The sequence below is a fragment of the Eupeodes corollae genome, chromosome 3, assembly GCF_945859685.1.
Source record: "Eupeodes corollae chromosome 3, idEupCoro1.1, whole genome shotgun sequence".
Classification (NCBI taxonomy): Eukaryota; Metazoa; Arthropoda; class Insecta; order Diptera; family Syrphidae; genus Eupeodes; species Eupeodes corollae.
The window spans coordinates 139094042-139112244 of NC_079149.1; the positions used below are offsets into that span (position 1 = coordinate 139094042).

The 18203-nt window shown below is 32.9% G+C and overlaps 3 protein-coding genes across 5 annotated transcripts; 1 reads left to right on the forward strand and 2 right to left on the reverse strand.

Moving 5' to 3' along the window:
• Positions 1–616: 616 nt before the first annotated feature.
• Positions 617–1554, reverse strand: LOC129950214 (protein cornichon homolog 4). Its single transcript, XM_056062067.1, has 3 exons — positions 1350–1554; positions 951–1273; positions 617–873 (listed from the first exon to the last, which is right to left on the reverse strand). Exons 1-3 carry the CDS (start codon positions 1422–1424, stop codon positions 801–803), a joined length of 471 nt encoding a protein of 156 aa, XP_055918042.1. The 5' UTR covers positions 1425–1554; the 3' UTR covers positions 617–800.
• A 1919-nt stretch (positions 1555–3473) lies between these two features.
• Positions 3474–14899, reverse strand: LOC129949925 (calcium uptake protein 1 homolog, mitochondrial). 2 transcript variants are annotated; one of them, XM_056061656.1, is made up of 9 exons: positions 14758–14899; positions 14406–14689; positions 14136–14331; positions 12729–12891; positions 12546–12583; positions 11600–11714; positions 4563–4723; positions 3832–4291; positions 3474–3767 (listed from the first exon to the last, which is right to left on the reverse strand). In XM_056061656.1, exons 2-9 carry the CDS (start codon positions 14660–14662, stop codon positions 3613–3615), a joined length of 1545 nt encoding a protein of 514 aa, XP_055917631.1. In that variant the 5' UTR covers positions 14663–14689; positions 14758–14899; the 3' UTR covers positions 3474–3612. The 2 variants fall into 2 exon arrangements, with proteins under 2 accessions (XP_055917631.1, XP_055917629.1); XM_056061654.1 differs by lacking the exon at positions 12729–12891 and adding an exon at positions 13796–13958.
• On the forward strand, positions 4994–7488 carry LOC129949926 (carbohydrate sulfotransferase 11). 2 transcript variants are annotated; one of them, XM_056061657.1, is made up of 5 exons: positions 4994–5094; positions 5556–5901; positions 5967–6297; positions 6365–6902; positions 6959–7488. In XM_056061657.1, exons 2-5 carry the CDS (start codon positions 5749–5751, stop codon positions 7200–7202), a joined length of 1266 nt encoding a protein of 421 aa, XP_055917632.1. In that variant the 5' UTR covers positions 4994–5094; positions 5556–5748; the 3' UTR covers positions 7203–7488. The 2 variants fall into 2 exon arrangements, with proteins under 2 accessions (XP_055917632.1, XP_055917633.1); XM_056061658.1 differs by lacking the exon at positions 4994–5094 and adding an exon at positions 5247–5329.
• Positions 14900–18203: the final 3304 nt, after the last annotated feature.

Genomic DNA, 18203 nt, shown 5'->3' on the forward strand with positions numbered 1-18203 from the left:
TATAAAAATTAACATATCAATATGAACCTCTATTCAAAAAAATGTATTTCAAGCAATCTGGAATATTTTTGGAACATACACATTTTGTTTTTGTGTTCAATTTGCACTCTAAGTAGTTTGAACACAATACAAACAAATTAAATTAAATACACAAAAATATTACTCACTTAAATTATAGAATCAAATAAAGGCAAGTTTTCTGCGATGGAAATCAATTGTTCGACTCTTCTATATTCTAATTGGAACATTTATGTAAATCATCACTAGACTTCTGCTCAACATCTGGTTTGACATGATTACGTTCTTTGCGCAAGCGAATTGATTTAATTTATTTACCTTTGGGCATTTTTATTAACAATCGAATATGCAAATGAGTGTTTCAGCCCGAGTAGTAATTCATTTGAGAAACAACAATGTTTTACATTTACAATGTTTTTATTTTATATTTATTTTTCGTTTTTCACTTATATAAACGCCTAAGTAGGTTGGTACATTATTTTATCGATTTGGTGTTAATATTAAATGTATTTTGACTTGCAGGCTTCATGAAATTTAAAAAAGAAAATGTGCGTACACTTTAAGAACACATAATTTATACAAAAACAAACAACAAAAATATAGAATAAAATGTATTTGGCACTTAAACTTATTACTGATGATTTTAGATCAATAAATTACTAAAATGAAAATATGGGTGCGCTTATCTTTGGCAGGTTTATTCCTCCTACACTTCGGTCTTCTAAATATAAAATAATGAATGCAATTTATAAATATACGATGAATAAATTAAAGAAGATTCATTAATATTCAGTCACAATTTCTCCTTCTTCGTGTCTCCTGATAGGATCTCCCTCAAGCAGTGAGGAGATAAGACTACAAACAAAATTTATGATATATCGATTAGTTTTTGAATCAAATACAAATCAAACATTAAAGCAACCCGAACTTACTAGTAAAGCATTACAAAGAACATGATAAAGTAGTATCCCAAATAGATCATGCAGTTTCTCAGGTGCACCTTTAACAGACCGCGACTATGAATATCTACCGGATCGTAGACACCAAGGCTATCTCGAGGCTGTTTGTTGAGTTCGTATCCCAGCCAAATCACCATGGGAGCATTAAAAACAACCAACCACCAATGTCCTCCTAGGAGCAGCAATACGAACAGAATTGCATGAACTCCAAATTTGGGAATAACCCAAAAGTTCAATCGAGCACAACACTCCTGGGCATTCAAGAAATCACATTCCAAATCAGCTAGAGTCAGAACCTGTATAAGAGAGTATAGGTAGGTATATTTGTTTCTGAGTATTTAGGGGGATTGGAAAGATGTTGGATTTACTTACATAGTAAATGAGGAGTAGAAGGATTGCTCCAAATATCACTAGAGACAGGAAAAACAAGTACGTTTGTGGAAGCATCTTTATTTTCCTTTTAATGATTATTATTGGGACCACTAATCATTTCAATTGAGTTTAATACTGACTGACAATACAAAAATGTATCGCTTTCAGTTTGTTTTTGTGCTTTTTACTTTTCTCTTCATTTCCGTAGAATTATTCTGACAGTGAACTGATTGGGATGACGTCTGCGCAAAACGATGTTGGCAGGTCATGCGTTCCAGATTTTTACAAATTTTGCGTGGTATTTGTTTTTGATGTCTCTTTTATATTTTTAAAAGTTTTAGTTTATTTATATGTTCTTTAAAAGATGTGAATTTAAATAAATAAATACTTACAAAGTTAAACAACTGGTTTTTTTAATTGCAGAAAAATTTAATTATTTATTTTTAAATTATTAAAAAAATGGTAAATCGGAAAAACAAACAAATAAATAGAAACACTTTAAATAATGTTTATAATTTCTATCAGCAACATTTTATATTTGAAACCAATCTTCAGCGAAGTTATAAAACAACTCTATTAGCTCTTTGACGTTTCACGCTACAACCTAAGTTTGCAAGACTTTTTGAATGATTTCTAAAACCATTTCTACACCATCTTCTTTAAAAAATCAATATTTTCATAATTTTGAACAAATTAGATTTTCATTATATGAACTTCGAGATTTTACGTAAAAGTATTTCGCAAGTTCAAAAAAGTAAGTCGCACTTATTTGTGCAATACCTAATTTTGATTGTTTAATTTTAAAAAGTACCTGGAAAATAAATAAGTAAATTTGTTTTTGGGTACTCAGGCGTATGAGTAACATTAATAACATTTTTATATATAATTGTATTTTAATCCCATAACGAGCACAGTAAGAAAAAAAGTCAAATCAAATTAGGTAGGTAAAAGAACCATACATTAGAACTTCCATGTAAAATGTGTACGACAAACGAATAAGATATTTTGTATCTTTTGGCAGATCTATTGATTCATATGTATATTTAGACAACTATGAGGAAGCTACTGCATTTTAATTACTATTAAAATGGCTTCTTTCGTACGTTGATAGTTAAGTTTAAATAATCATTTAAAAAGATATTGCCTTTTTAGTTTTTTTGTACTTTTAAGTTACCTTGATAAAGACACATTTTTAAATAAAGTTTAACTAGTACATAAAGTAAAATTTTCATTGCGAAACTTTTCAACCAGGGTCCTTAATTATAATACCATAAGCTTTGATATTCTCCCAAATTTGCATAGGTCCTTGCAGTAGAAGCATTTGCGAAGCAAATAAAGCCGATTTACTCAACGAACTGTTTGTAATAAAACATAACTAAGTCTGCTAGGCTTCGACTCGGACAAATCTCTTTTTTCCATTAACACCTCCTCAACAAAAATCATCCCCATATCTGCTCCACTTGCAACACCTGCCTACAACTTTGCCCACTGTCGCAGCCAATAGTAAAAAAAAACTTTTCAAACAATTCCATACATAAAATTTTCAAAAACTTTAGCCTAAGAAATAATATACATAAATGAAATCATTGAATTTTTCAAAGAAGAAAAAATTATAACTTCGATTCCTAAACAATAGAAAGCCTATAGTCGCTGCAGATAGGCTTGCACATTTTATATTAGCTTTTAATTTTGAATTATTAATAAATAATAATAATAATATTTTCAAGTAAAAATTTGACTTAAACATTTGGTGGCAATGAATTTCAGCCTTCTCCTTACTTAAAATTTTGTTGTTGAATCAAAAAAATTAAACTTATTTAAGTTTTAGCTTGTTTAAGCTCCAAATAATTTCTAATATACCACATAAGCTATAAAATCATAAAAGCGCAACCAATGGGATGATTTCATAAAATCTATTCCTCCGTAGGGGCACAAATTTGTGATGTTTCGAACTTATAATAATAACTGAAAATAGTCAACATTTTAATGGGATTGATTAAGTAAAAGCTAGCATTATCCAAAGTATTGGTTTTGAAAGTTCCTATAGTATTCAAAGTTGATTTGAATTGTGTTTTCCTTATCTGGATGTTTAATCCTATTTATAAATTAAAATAAAAGACATCGTTATCAAATACATAGCATTCTGAAATACTTTTGCATGTGTTTTCTTTTTTAAAATAAACATCAAAGAATTATTCGAGGAGCTTAAAAATTAATATTAATTATATTACTAGCTAGAAATGCATTTAAGGTTAATTGGTGTTTAAATATCCAAGAGGACAGGTTTAGATTCGTTGGCACATTTTAAAATCGAATACATTAGCTTAACAAATCCAGTGTCTTTAGGTTTTTCCAATCCTCTTAAGATGCGATTTTTCATTACCGAGACAAATTCTTTGTTGCTCAACTGTCCGTCCACTTTAAATGTAAGAAAATAATTTAATTTTATAAAGCTCACAACATTTTTCAAGCTCAAACTTACTGTTTTCATCAAAAATAGTAAACACAACATCAATAACATGGTCCGATAAATTCACCATAGCTACAGTTTTAGCAACGTGCTTTAAGGTTGCTGGATCAATAGAAGCACCCGCAATGTGGTAAAATGTCAAAGCCGTATCAACGTCATTAATATTATTCAAAAAGTGGAAAAAGTCTAGATAATCTGTCTTGGAAATGCCCTTTCCATGGTCACGGAATCGACGCTTCACTCGTTTAACCTTCTTTTGCTTCTTTTTATCAGAATACCCGGCATAGGCTATCATCAGCTCCGCGAAATCTGCTTCACTTATCATTCCATTTTCGTCTGGTTTTTTTCTTTCAAACTCCAAAGACAGCATTTCACGTTGCAGTTGTCTTTGAAAGTCCAAAAACTTTTCAATTGTCAGTTTTTTGTTCATATTCCGACCGAAGAAATAGGTTGTCAATGCCGAATTGACGCCCTAAAAATTGAAAGAATCCTTAAATTTTGATCTTCAAATAAAGGGACATGTTGTTAGAGTGTCAAGTGTTGTGCAAAGTATCATATTCACAAACATAAGTGTTTGAGAGTGCAAACAAAAATAATGCAAAAGGAAAAGAGTGCAAAAGTACAGAAAGGAGAGTACCTCGGATTTCTTAGTACACAACAAGGAGAAAAACAAAGATACATTAGAAAAAGAACAAACACCGATTAATTGGCACTTAAGGCTATGTTTGAGAATAGGTAGCTACCTTAAATGTGCTTCCAGTATGGGAATGATCTCGATGTCGGTTACCTATACTCGTCTGCTGACGTATGAGGGTAGCAACCTTTTCAAATTCCTCCGAGTCCACATCACCGTCACCGTTCAAGTCAAACATCCTAAAAGCTATCTCAAAATGGCGCCTGGAAGCTGAAAATATATGTGAAAATGAAAATCATTTGAGGTGCAATCAGGTGGTTTTCCACACTTAAATTAAAAGGCTCTTAGTTAAAGTCCAAAGCTCTCCAAAGTGCGTAGCCCAAAGGCAGTAAACATTATTAAAATACGCGTCCCGGCGCATGACAGTGTCAGCAAACTTTCACTCTCAAAAAAAAAACACAAAATTATAACTTTTAACATCCCAATCCCAGCTAGGGTGGGTGCTATCGCTGTTCTTGCCGATAGTCGGATAGTTGCATATGTTCGCCTTCCTTGCTTGGTCTCCAGTGTCGTGAGGACATATTTTTTTCGTGGAGCTATTGAAAAACTGAAACTGTGGATACATTTTTTAGCTGCTTCTGGTTAGTTGATATTTTTCTTAGTCTTTTCTACCTCTGTGCTATTTTAAAACAAGTATTAATAAAATAATTCATGAAAGGACTTATTTTTCAAGTGCGAATTGGTATTGAAAATTGTGTGTTTCTAAGTTTCGAGGATTTAAAATCACAACAAGAAAAAAACCACCCACACCCTAACCCACACTGCTGTCGTCATACATTGGGGGTTTTCCAAAAAGGACATTAGACATTCAACAAGGTGCTGTGTGCACTAGTTCATTCTTTGTTTGCATTTCATTTCAAGTTTTTCTTTTATTTTCGTCCTTTGTGTCCTTCCCCCAACAATAGTTTTGGTTAAAAATCGCTTTTTATTGTTTAAATGCACGTTTTAATTCTGGGCGGTGTTTTTGGGTTTTGTTTCAAGTGAAAATTGCGCCGCTTTAAGTGACAGCTTTGTCTTTTTTTCTATTATGTGTACATTTCAGCAAAAGTGACATGAATTGGCAGAAAGGACGAACAAAGTTTCACTAAAAATAATGAGAAAACGAAGAAAATATATCAACAAAACAAGCTCAATTGTAACAAAAGATAAGGAGCGAGGTTAAAGAGTGAATTAATTAAGAAGAAACAACAGCTTAGCTTCAGCTTCAGCCAGAAAAGAAAAACTCGTAAGGCACCATGCTGAAGCGAATATGCTCAAGGCGACGTGTCAATATTTATTTCAAGTTTACTCTGCTCTTGCTGTTGGCGATTTTCTACATAACTTTTCTCTTTCGAGAATCTTTAAATGCTTTCGAAATGAATAAAGATAAATCACTCAACAAGCCAGAAGTAAGTTCAAAACTATATATTGAATTGATTAAATACCAATGAACATAAATATTGTTTTCTTAAAGTCAAACCCAAAACCTGAAATAATTAGAAACAGACGTCGACACCAGGTCAAAATCGAGGTGGATCCATATGCAGATTTCCAAGTCAGGACCACCAAAATCCCAACGACCCTCAATCCAGTCTACGAATATTCCGAAGAGATCCACAGTGCTACCGAAAGAAATCTGACGAGCCGAAAAACCCACCTCAACGAAATATGCAAAAAAAGGAATATTGTGTCCACATACCCACCGAAACCGTGGGAGTTTTTTGTCTCTCCAGGTCACAATCTAGTCTGGTGCAATATTTTCAAAGCGGCAAGTAGCACATGGATGTACTACTTCAATATATTAGGTAAGGACACACTTTTATTTGATCTTGATGACTTTTGAAAAGTTTACATATTTGTTCTTCATTTTAGGCGGTTACGACATAAAATATCTTCAGCGAACAAAAATGTCTCCACTTGAATTAGCCCGACATCGTTTTCCTAGGCCAGAACTATTGGAGCTCTTTGAGTCTCTAGCATCTTCTCTATCATTTCTCACTGTGCGTGAACCTTTTGAAAGGTTATTATCTGCTTATCGGGATAAGTTAGAAGGATGCCGCAATAAATACTACAAGGTACTAGGGAAACAGATAATTAGGCAATTCAGGAAAGGAGCAAAGCTAAAGCGACATAATTCAGGACCAACTTTTAAAGAATTTCTACATTTCATTGTTCACAATAATAAGATCGGCAAGCAATTCGATGAGCACTGGGCGCCTATTTACAGTTTTTGCACACCGTGCACTATCAATTTTACACTTATTGCAAAGGTCGAGACATTCCAACGAGACAGTGAATATATTATCAGGCAAGCTGGATTAGAGCCATTGCTATTGGGCAAACTTCCAAAGAGCAAAATGCGAAAAATATCAAACCAATCAGCTCATAATACTGGAAATCTTATTCAAAGGTATAATTGTGACTTTCATTGTCCCGAAAAGTGATTGAGTTGAAAAATCATTTCAGATATTTTTCACAAATCGACCGACAAACTTTGGATGCCGTTCTCGATATATATCGTTTGGATTTCGAGCTATTTGGCTATGACCTGACCAAGTATTACGACATTGTCCAACCACCATCCACGACAACACCACCATATTCTCCAGAACTTTTTACAACAAATCTGTCAACAGTCTCACAGACCGCGACCAATACAAAATCCCTCACAACTATTACGGACCAGGACCACTTTAATCACTTGATTTAAATCTAAACAGAAATTACAAAACTATACTAAAAAAAAAACACAACAAAACAGAACCCGTACGAATTTTACATCTAGAAACTAGTTCATTTATACAAAAATGTATTGGTTTCACACCATTATTCAATCTATATGACCTTGAACAGGTACCTACTCAAATGTTATTAACATAAATATATATATTATAAACTATTGTACATAATTTAGACTATACAAAACAAAAAACAAATATGTTGCCAAATTATTAACAAATTATATTATCATACAAATATTTATAATTTAGTATTATTGTATACTAAACACTTCTCACCGAAGTGTTTTTAGCACAAGTAACATATATTTTGTTGAATTTTTAACCGTCTTTAAGAAAATATTTCAAAAAATACGCTTTATTGTTCCGAAAAGGATTGATTTTGTTTAAGAAAAAATAGTATTTATAAAGAAAATCAGCCGCATAATTAAATAAATGTGATAATTTCTAATCTGTTTTATATCTTATTGTTTTTATTAATTTTTAAATATTTTTTTTCTTTTATTTATAAAAAAAAGAAACTATTTTTGAATGAAAATTTACTGTAGGTGTAAAGGCTATAATATTGTCCTTTTAGACAATCTGCGCTCGAATGTCTTTAAACAGGTCCATTCAGACAAAGAGAAATAAGTACATACATAATATATAATTTTTTATATATAAGAAGAATTTTAAAATATTAATAACATTTAAAAATGTATAAAATATATTTACGAGTATAGCTTAAATTTGCAATTGTAAGATAGTAGTTTGAATTTTTTTATCAATAAAAAATGTATTTGATGTTTAAAAATATGTAAATGTTGTAATTGTTTATTCTTTAAAAAACACTCATATTATTTACAACCCCACATTTCTGGACGGCAAAAATTGTAGTTGTTTCCTTCGCCACTTGCAGTTTTTGTTGCCTATGTTCTGCCTAAAATATGCTCCAATAAGTTTAGTAACACAATTCCAACAAATTATTTGTTACAATCTTTTTATTTGATTTGTATAACATACATACGTACATACGTTTAAAAAAGGCTGTCAACTAAAATATTTTAAGACTTATTGTTCTGAACTTTGAGGAAAAAAACATTTTTGAAAACATTAGCCGAAAATTTTCGGAAATAAGAATATTAACCGAAATATGAAAACCTATAGAACGATGTTAATAAGGCATATTAAAAAAAACCGAAAAATGTAAAATCTTTTTCGGATGTCCAGACCTACATTTAAAGTAAGCCATTTTGTATTCAAATCTGACAGTTTCCAACAGCTTGTTTTGAATCAACTTAAGCCATTTTGCAAACACTCAATTTGCGAACGGACGAAAAAAGATATGATTCTACCCCACTATTTAAAAGCTTGCAAATAATTGTTCATTTAGTATAATAAGCTGTTTATTCGATATTGATATAGAATCAACTTCCAACAAGATTGTTGTTAAAATATACAAAATACTCACATTAGTTCCTCTGTCATTTAAATGGAAATTCAGCAACATAATAAAAACTAACTTAAATTGACCGTCGTTTAACTTTTATGAATACAAGTATTGTAATGCTCACGCATACCTTATGCTGCTTGTTTACATTACGTCCGTTCGTGTACCTTCCTAAAACAGTCCAATTTTACGAAAAATTACAAAATTTAACTAAATCCCGTTCGCGAACTCAAAAAATTCGTAGTTTTTCGTAAAAGAGAGCCCTCACGAGAGACTAAAATATTTCCCCAATCTACAAATTTTAGCCCAAGAAATTTCATTGGGATGATTTGTAAAAAGTGTCAAATTTGATAGAACTTCAAATAAATTAAATAAATGGCGTTCAATCTCGTGTTTGATAGGGTATCTTGAATAGGTGGATTTTAGATATCTTCTTGCACGAGTCGGATAGGTGTATTGAGATAGCTGTCAAAAAATAAAAACAACTTTCAGCTGTTCACAAAAAGCAGGGAAACATCTAAGCTTCGAAGTTGACAACATACACCCAGACTTTTTAAAAATCCTTCTCCCTTTCATACTTCCTCATAACCCACATTTTTAACACCATCATAATGACCTCCATTTATCCCACCTCCTGGAAAAAATGTTAAGAAAGAAAATGGAATACAGAGCAATAGCTATCCTTCCTTTTTTATCTAAGGCTTTTGAAACTATCTTAAGTAACCAGATCAAAAATTATATTGAAGATACACGTCTTCTCCAATCGGGATTTAGATTTGGCTACAGCTGCATCTCAGCCCTTTTAAAAATTTCTGAAGATATAAGACAAGATTTAGACTATAATTAAACAACTGGGATAACCCTACTTGACTTTTCCAAAGTATTTGATTGCGTTAACTCTAGCCTCCTCTGTGATAAACTGACGACTTATTGACTAATCGCATGCAAGCCGTATCGTGTAACGGTATAGGTGTTCCTTAAGGATCTATCCTTGGTCCTTTACTGTTCTCTATGTTTATTAATGATTTGCCATCTGTTTTATCTTACATCCAGTTGCACATCTACGCTGATGGTGTACAATTATATAGAAGCTTTCCTATCGGTATGATTGAAGATGCGATAGAAAAAATGAACATTGATTTATGCTCAATATTCGATTGGTCAACTCGGAATGAACTTGTACTTAATCCAGAAAAAACAAAAGCTATTCCAATAAGTAAAAATAAACCCCACCTTAAAAATGTTCCACCCCTTTACTTGAACGCCTGCCAAATCGAATATGTCACAAATGCAAAAAAACCTGGGTATAACTTTCAACAGTAGGCTAAAGTGGGACACCCATATCAAAACTGTTATCTCCAAAATGTATGCTTCACTCCGAGGACTATCTGTTACTAGACCAATTCTGCCTACTTAAGTTAGATTAAAGCTGGTTAAATCACTTATCATACCAATAGTAACGTATGGGTGTGAGATATTTCCAGATCCTGACTCCAACTCGCTTCGTAAGCTAAAGGTAGCATTCAATGCCATTGCTCGGTTTGTTTTGAACCTCCGAAGATACGATCACGTTTCGTCTCAGGCTCGTCAACTTTTAAATTGCAACTTGGAAGCTTTTTTTTAAATATCGGTGTTGTTTGCTTCTCTTCAAACTAGTTTTCAACAAGACTCCAAACTATTTGTTTAATAAGCTTAATTTTAGATCTTCATGTCATTTTACCTTGCTGCGCTCCCCCAGGTTTACCTGTTTGACATCACGGAGGCAATTTTTCGTTTATGCTATCAGACTGTGGAATAATCTTCCCAGTCACATAGGGTCTGGAATCGAACATAGAAGGTTTCATCAACTTTGTTTTGAATATTTCTCAAATTTGAACTGAGGTAACTTTTTTGTAATTAGGTAACTTTTTTGTAATTATTGTAATTTCTTCTTCCTGTGACTTTAGTAGAAATTCTTGGATACCTTTGGATTCTATTTTTCACACCTCAGATAGTAAAACACTAACAAAAAGGTATCCGGATACCCTATCTGTCTGAGATTGAACGCAGTCAATGCAATTTATTTGCTCTCACTTATAGGATTAAAAATTGGGCGTATTCACAAAGCTAGTGGCTATGTAGTCAAAATTCAACAAGCTTTGTGAATGCAAATCTACACTACAAAGCTAGTCAATCTGGAACGGTCATATTATTGACAAGTGCAAATATATAAAATAAGAAAAATTTTTGGTTTTTAAAGTCAATAAAATCAAATTAAGGACACAATTTGAATGATTTATATTTGTATTTAATGACTGAACGATTTATTTCATTTTGAATTCGTGTCTTTACCGAGCAGCTGATTCTGAAACGTCAAAATCATTCTAAACTAACTTTGTAGCCGATTTTTGTACACTACGTCGGAGGGAAAATTTCAAATCATTTTGTAGTTAGATTTAGCCAATCAGAATCTCTTGACTACGTAGCCACTAGCTTTGCAAATGCGAACATTCTTTTCCAAAGAACAGCAACAAGACTACAGCTTTCAAGTTTTTCCATAAAAAAAAACAATGGACCAGCATGATGTTGCTCGAAGTTCATGTTGTCTTGAATGGTCCATTTACAAACAAAAAATTAATTCTACGAAATTAAACAATTATGTTTCAAAATTTATATTTTTTTGACAGTTGAATTGTGGGAAAAATTTGTTGATTTCCCGTTCGCTTACTTTTTTGTCGTTTTATTTTTTGTGAGAGAATTTTACCCCCACTCTTTAAAATATCTCTTTTTACGAATATTAGCGCAGAAAGCACGCGAACGGACCTATTATTAACGATATTGCAGATTCTTAACAATTTTTAAAGTTGTTCAAATTTGACATTTACTTTCTGACCTTTTAGTAAAAATATTCTTAACGAACGTACAAAATCGTTACATTTAATTTAAATTGTTTATACTCACTTGATAAAACAGTCAAAAGAAATATATAGTCCGAAAATGTAATCAAACCAGAAGATCCCAGCTTATAGAAAATACTGTCCTTTTCCAGATTCAAATCCAAACGTTCTGTTACCGACTGCGAGAAAAAATAATGACAAAGAATTGGTTTGAAATTTCGTCATTGATATAAATTTTAGACAATGTAAAAAAAAATAGAACTAATACTATTCATGTGCATTGGCCAAACTAAAATCACATACAAGTTAGCTAAAAATGACCACATCTTTCAAGAGCATAGATTTATACTGAAATTTTTATCGTGATGTGTACTTGATTGTATTTTATTTTATGGGGGGGGGGCTAAACTATATAAATCAAAAATATGTATTTAAAAACATTCAGGTTAAAATAGTCGAGTGTATTTTTGTATGTAGGTAAGGTTGGTTAAAAGAGAATATCGCCAAAGATTATAAAACTGACAAAAATATTTATTTTTCCTTAAAGCCGTAAAGTTAACAATGGCGCTGGGAGAGGGAGCAAAGAGAAGTTCAATCAAATTCATGCAACAGATCAATAAAATTCTCTTATTTATTAAACAAAACATGCAAGGAAGATTTTATATGTAAAATGCTTGCTTTGGTTTTAAAAATGAAAACCTAAGAAAATTGAATTATTTGAGAAATGCAAAACTAATTTATACCTCGCCAGAAACCTGAAAAGACATATTTAGAGATGAAAAAAAAGAGAGGAAAGGTGTTAGAAGAAATATTACGTAATTGCAATATTGCGCTAGCAAAACTTTATTTGAAAAACAAAAAGACAAAAATAAGAATGAAAGTAGGGCATGTGAACGGCTTTTTTTTAGAAAGTTATTATATTAATTTTCCTGAGAAATCAACGGATTGGTTTAATTGCATTGTTGAATCTAAATAAAGAACACAAAACGGTTCCATCTATTTGAACTCACCTTTGGGTCGTAGCGACGGAATTGATCTAAACCAAGACCTTAAAATAAAAAGAAAAGAAAATATTTGATTGGCTTAACAAACACTTTTGGAAATATGAATTTGAATGAAATGTTAGTTAAATTTACAATATTATTATATATGTATGTATGTAGTATTAGTATGTTATAAAGCATATTTCCTACCCTCTGGTTGTTTTATGCCCGGTGTCATGCTTGTTAGAAAATCGCTTGGAGTCATAAACACCTCATAACGATCGTCTATGGTTGGAACTTGAATCGTGGCAAAGTAACGAAAAACTTTATCTGGCGTTGAAAATTGTCGAATGCGATTTTCATACTCGATTATCTGTGAGATTCAATTTTTAGATACAATGGCAAAAATGGAAAAGTAGATAATTAAATACATAAACTTCTGCATGTCAAAAACAAAACAAAGGGAAAAGTAAAAACAAAACTAATGGAGACAAAAATTACACGAAATGATAGCAAAGCAAGGATTTGATATAAACCATGAAAATGGCCTTTTGAAAGTTTTGACTAAGAGACCACAATAAACTTGATTCTTTAATTCATAACAAAAATTTGGGTATGCGGGTTTTTAGCTAATTTTTCGTGATTTTTTGAATTTAAAAAAGAACTAATTTTGTTTATTATTTCGCGACTTGGAAGGAATCTGAATTTTTGTTTTTTTTTTTTTTCTTGAAAACAATTAATTTGTATGATATGCCGAAAATGCGAAATGTAGAGCAAAATGGTAAGCTCTTAACTTCGATATCAAGTAGATTTTTAAACTGTTACTATTTTATGAAATTTAAAAGGTAAAACATTGTTTAAGGTTTCTATTCGAAAAATACAATTTAATTGAAATGGGACAGCAGGAAAGAGCTGCATACATTTTTTTTTAGATTATAGTATTATATTTTTATAACACAACTTTAAGGGTGTGGGATGTTAAAAAATCAACTTTCATAGCAGTAAATTAGTACCAAATACATTTCCGAAAAAATAATCCCTTAACTTAATAATAGTGTTATTATGATTAAGCAAAATTTCAATTAAGAAATATGCCCTTACAATGTATAATAAAGTTTGTTATAAGAAACGGTTATAACCCATAACTTGTTTAATATCGTGTTAGTTTTAATTAATTTTATTCTACTGCTATTGGCAAAAGTTAGTACCATAAATCTAAGCTTTAGAAGTGCAACCCAACTTAATTGAAAAAAAAAAAAATGTTTGAATATTTTTACCATCTGGTTGTTTGAGGCCTGGATAAATGGCTCGAAGGAAATCATCGGGAGTCATGTATATTTCAGTTCCGCCGCCACTCATTGGCAGCCTCACAGTCGCAAAATATCGAAAAATCTTATCGGGTGTTGAGAATTGACGGATTCTGTTTTCGTATTCCATTATCTTGGTTTTTCAGAAATTTAAGTGCGAACATAAGAGAAACAAAGATTTTTAAAACAAAACATAAATAAAAACATCACCAACATAAATAATAAATTTAAAATCCACCAATGCTAAAGGCAAATAATGTTCTTTTATTGTTTATAAAGCAACGTAGTTGAGTAGATCCTAACAATATACCTTTCGATCACGAAAACCGAATTTTTCTTTTTTGGATTTCTTTGCTGCTTCATCATTTATTTGGCTCTCATCTTCAGATTCACCAGAATCACCTTCGCTTTCGTTTGCTGATTGGCCAAGTTTTTCCTGTTGAGACTTTTGAGGCTCTTCTTGGCTAGCATCCGCATCGACTTTGGGCATTAGATATTTCTTTATTCTAAAACAAGAGAACAAATTTTAAGTTCTTTTGCCTTTGTCTTTAATTTATTTGAAGATGAAACCAAAACCTACTTCCTGAAATCGACCATGCAGATAATGAAGAGCGAACCAATAACCAAGTGGAAGTACTTGGTAAGCGAGGGAGTTGGTTCTTTTGCGTGACCAAACTTCTTGTGTCCTCTTGTATTGGGGTTTTCCGATTGTTGTGCAGCGAGCGCCCAAGGTTGGTGTCTGTTTTGTAAAAATGTCGTCGTTGTTCCTGGAGCCAGACGGCTGGCACTTATGAACTGCCTGCCAATGGCAGCGCCACATTGACGCAGTACTGACATTCTTCGATGCAAAAATATATATTTACGCTTTAAAATGCAAATATCGATTATTAAATTTTTAAAACAAGAAAACAAAAAACAACAATTAAATTTACAATTTAGAATTTTAATTTTGAAAGTAATCTTCCTCAGCTCCTTATGTACGCAGAATTTTTCACTTTGTCACAAAAGTCAAATGTTGTCATTCTTCTGATGACAGTTGTTATCAGCTGTTAGGGTGCGCTCAGAAATTTGGTAGCTGTCAAGTCATTTTCAAGAGAAAATTCATTGCAGCATATTAGGAGACATTTTTAGAAACAATAATGAGTACGTTCAGGCCACAATACAAGCCAAATTAATGAAGGTCAAATAGCGAAGGTTTAATCCTTGGACTGCCTGCAAAATGCTTAACCAAAAAAGTGGATTCTGACAAATTTAAAATCTTTAATAATAATTGTTAAGCGCTATTCACATAAGTACGATAAACGACCAACGAATTAACGAATATTCGTTGATTTTGACATTTCTTTCACATGAGAGTTTTTAATTCATCGCGATTGAAGTGTGACTTTGACAATTGACCAAAACAAGAATAATTTTTTTAGGTTAAGAGCAAGCTATTATTTTGTTGGTTGCGAGTGTGGATTATGTGGAACGCGTATAAAGTTTGACAGTTCGCTTCAACTACAATTTTTTCGCGACGAATAAATTAGTTTTTCTTAAATTTATTAATGTATGATAATTAAAGTATGCATCATAAATCAAATAGAAACTATATTGCTATCGTTTTGTTAAGAATTTGCTCTTCAACCGTAAATAAACTCACATTTTGTAATTCATTCGTCGTTCGTTGGTCGTGCTCATGTTAATAGTGCTTTAGACAATCACTAGGTACGTTTGGTAACTAGAAATTACCTAGGTTACGTTAGGTTATAGTAGCTGTCCAAGATGGAAACGGACACACTTAGGCGAGTTCAATGGCCCATTGTGATACCACATGAATCTTTAGGCTTCCTCCTAAGCTCAATGGAACCAGTTTGAGTCCCTTACCAAACGTGAGAGGCTGATTATGCTGATATGATTTAGATCGTTGAAGAATAATTCTACTAGGTAAATCTTGCATTCTTGAGCTAGAGCAGGGCATGCACAGAGAAGGTGAAAATTGTTTCCTCCTCTTAATCGTTCATAGAGCTTCTGAAAAAGTCATTTAAGAATACGCCTAACAGCCAGCGTGGCGTGCTTTCCTATTAAACAGTGTCCGGTTATGACACCTATTATCGAGTTTGTAGAGACAGAGTCCAAAGATTTGATAGCGGCCTGGCTATCTGAGAAAATACGGATATCAGAAGTTGATATCACGTTTTCTTTAAGCAAGGACAAGACTTTCTTAATCGCCAAAAGTGGAACACGCTACAATGATAAGAAAGGCGGAATGAGAAACTTAATTTCAGTCCTTCAGAGTACACACCTCCTAGAGATTACCTACTCATAAGAAAAACAAGTTTCCAAGACTTGCTGAAGATTATGGGTTACTTAACAAAAGATTCTTGGTAAATGCCACTTTTGAGACATCACGAACACTTTTGTTTTTGGCATTAATGCCAAATTCATGGCAAATCGACTGCTTAGTATAAATTCCATAATTTATTAAGCCCAAATAATAAAAGTGGAATTAGCAATTTTTTGTATTAGGTGTCAATTATAGCTATTCTTAAATATTTACTTTTTTCCTCAAAAATTGAAATCCTCCGAAAAATGTTTACTGACAGAAATCTGTTATTGAAATTGTGCAAAAAAACACAAATCAGTGGAACGATTTGTTTCTATTTTGGACATAAAAGTATCAGCTCTTCAGGAAGTTAATTTCCATCCGGAAAATAGAAAAATAATTTTCTGGAGAAAAACAAATGCGCAACTTCACTTTTTATTCCTTAAAAAAAATCTTTTTGTGATTCTCGATCAATCAGTAAATAATATTCATTCCTAATCGAATTGAAACATAGTCAAACATCGATTCTAAAATTTTCCCGGATCGATTTCAATGATAGCTAAAACTGGCCCCTTAATAGGGCAACAATTAAACAATTTAAATTAGTGAAAACATTGTAGCAAAAAATAAGCAAGTTTTAATAAAGCTAGCTTGACAGCTGTCATTCTCTGTAACTGCGGTTGTATTTCAGAAGTTGTAACTGCGGTTGTAATTCAGCACCTGTCAATGAAACAAATTTAAGAACTTACCTTTTCAAGAGTTTTTTTTTAATATACGGAATATTTACTTACTTACTTATTAAGGGTGGCGCTACAGTCCTGTGTGAACTAGGGCCTCACCCAACAAACTACTCCATCTAGCTCGGTCCCTAGCTAGATGTCTCCAGTTTCGTGCTCCAAGTTGGGTGAGGTCACTTTCCACTTGTGCGTGCCACCTGATCCGCGGTCTTCCTCTACTGCGCTATCCTGTGGTTGTGGATTCGAAGACTCTCCGGGCCGGAGCATTGGTTTCTATGCGCTCTACGTGACCCAGCCATCTTAGTCGTTGGAATTTTACCCTTTTCTCTAAGTCAACGTCGCTGTACAGCCCGTACAGCTCGTCGTTCTATCTTCTCCTCCACTCCCCTTCGATGCATACGGGACCGTAGATCATTCAACAGTGAATCCGTTCGTATCCGAGGCTTGTTGGTGCTTCGCAACTATGATTTTTTTACGTGGTCAGGAGGTCAACCCGACGGCACAACCCCCAACCTGGAGGATCAGATCCTTAGTATAACTATTTATAGGCCTGGAATCAGAATAAGTCGTAGAAGCCCTATAAGGTGTTCACTAAGTAGTTCAACCTTACTGGAACTGTAGACGCAACCGTTGATTCCATCTCGGGAATTCCTCCACTAACGTCTGGATAAGAAGAGGTGCCTTAGTGGAAACATCTCTCCCCCCTCTCTCGAATATTTAGATTATGATAAATGTAAACTAAATACTTGCAACACTTCTTGTAAAAAATAGAATGCTTAAGCCTTCCACGCCTGTTGCTTCAAAAATCCTTTTTTCACAAGCATTTATCTTCAGTCTAAGTTTTGGATTACTCTGTACTGAATAGTTTATGTTTAACAGAAAGCTTTTTTGATGTACCCAACTGATATTTTTGATCCTGTCATAACCTCATATGGTTAACATTTCCGTCAAAAAAGGCGCGTCCCATGCGTGGGTATATAGTTTTCCATTAGTAGAGACTAGGGAAGAAATGCTATACTATGTCATTCACAAAACAGATTACCGCACCCGAGTTGGCTTTAGTATGACTGGCTTTATATTTAATATTCCAGCCAGATGATCTTTTAGTTTTCATTCACAGAATAAACGAACTCGTGTCTGTCCGAATTGCGTGGAATATTTGCCAATCGTTCTTCTGTCAGACGAAGAAGGTTTTCCCGCTTCTTGAAAGTGTTAACGAATTGTGCATGTCAATGAGGCTTGAGAATTAAATGGCGTTATATGTTACATCATAAACTTATGCTGCTACAGCTACACTGCTAGTGTTTCTAGCTCTGTTCTTTTATGACCATATCAA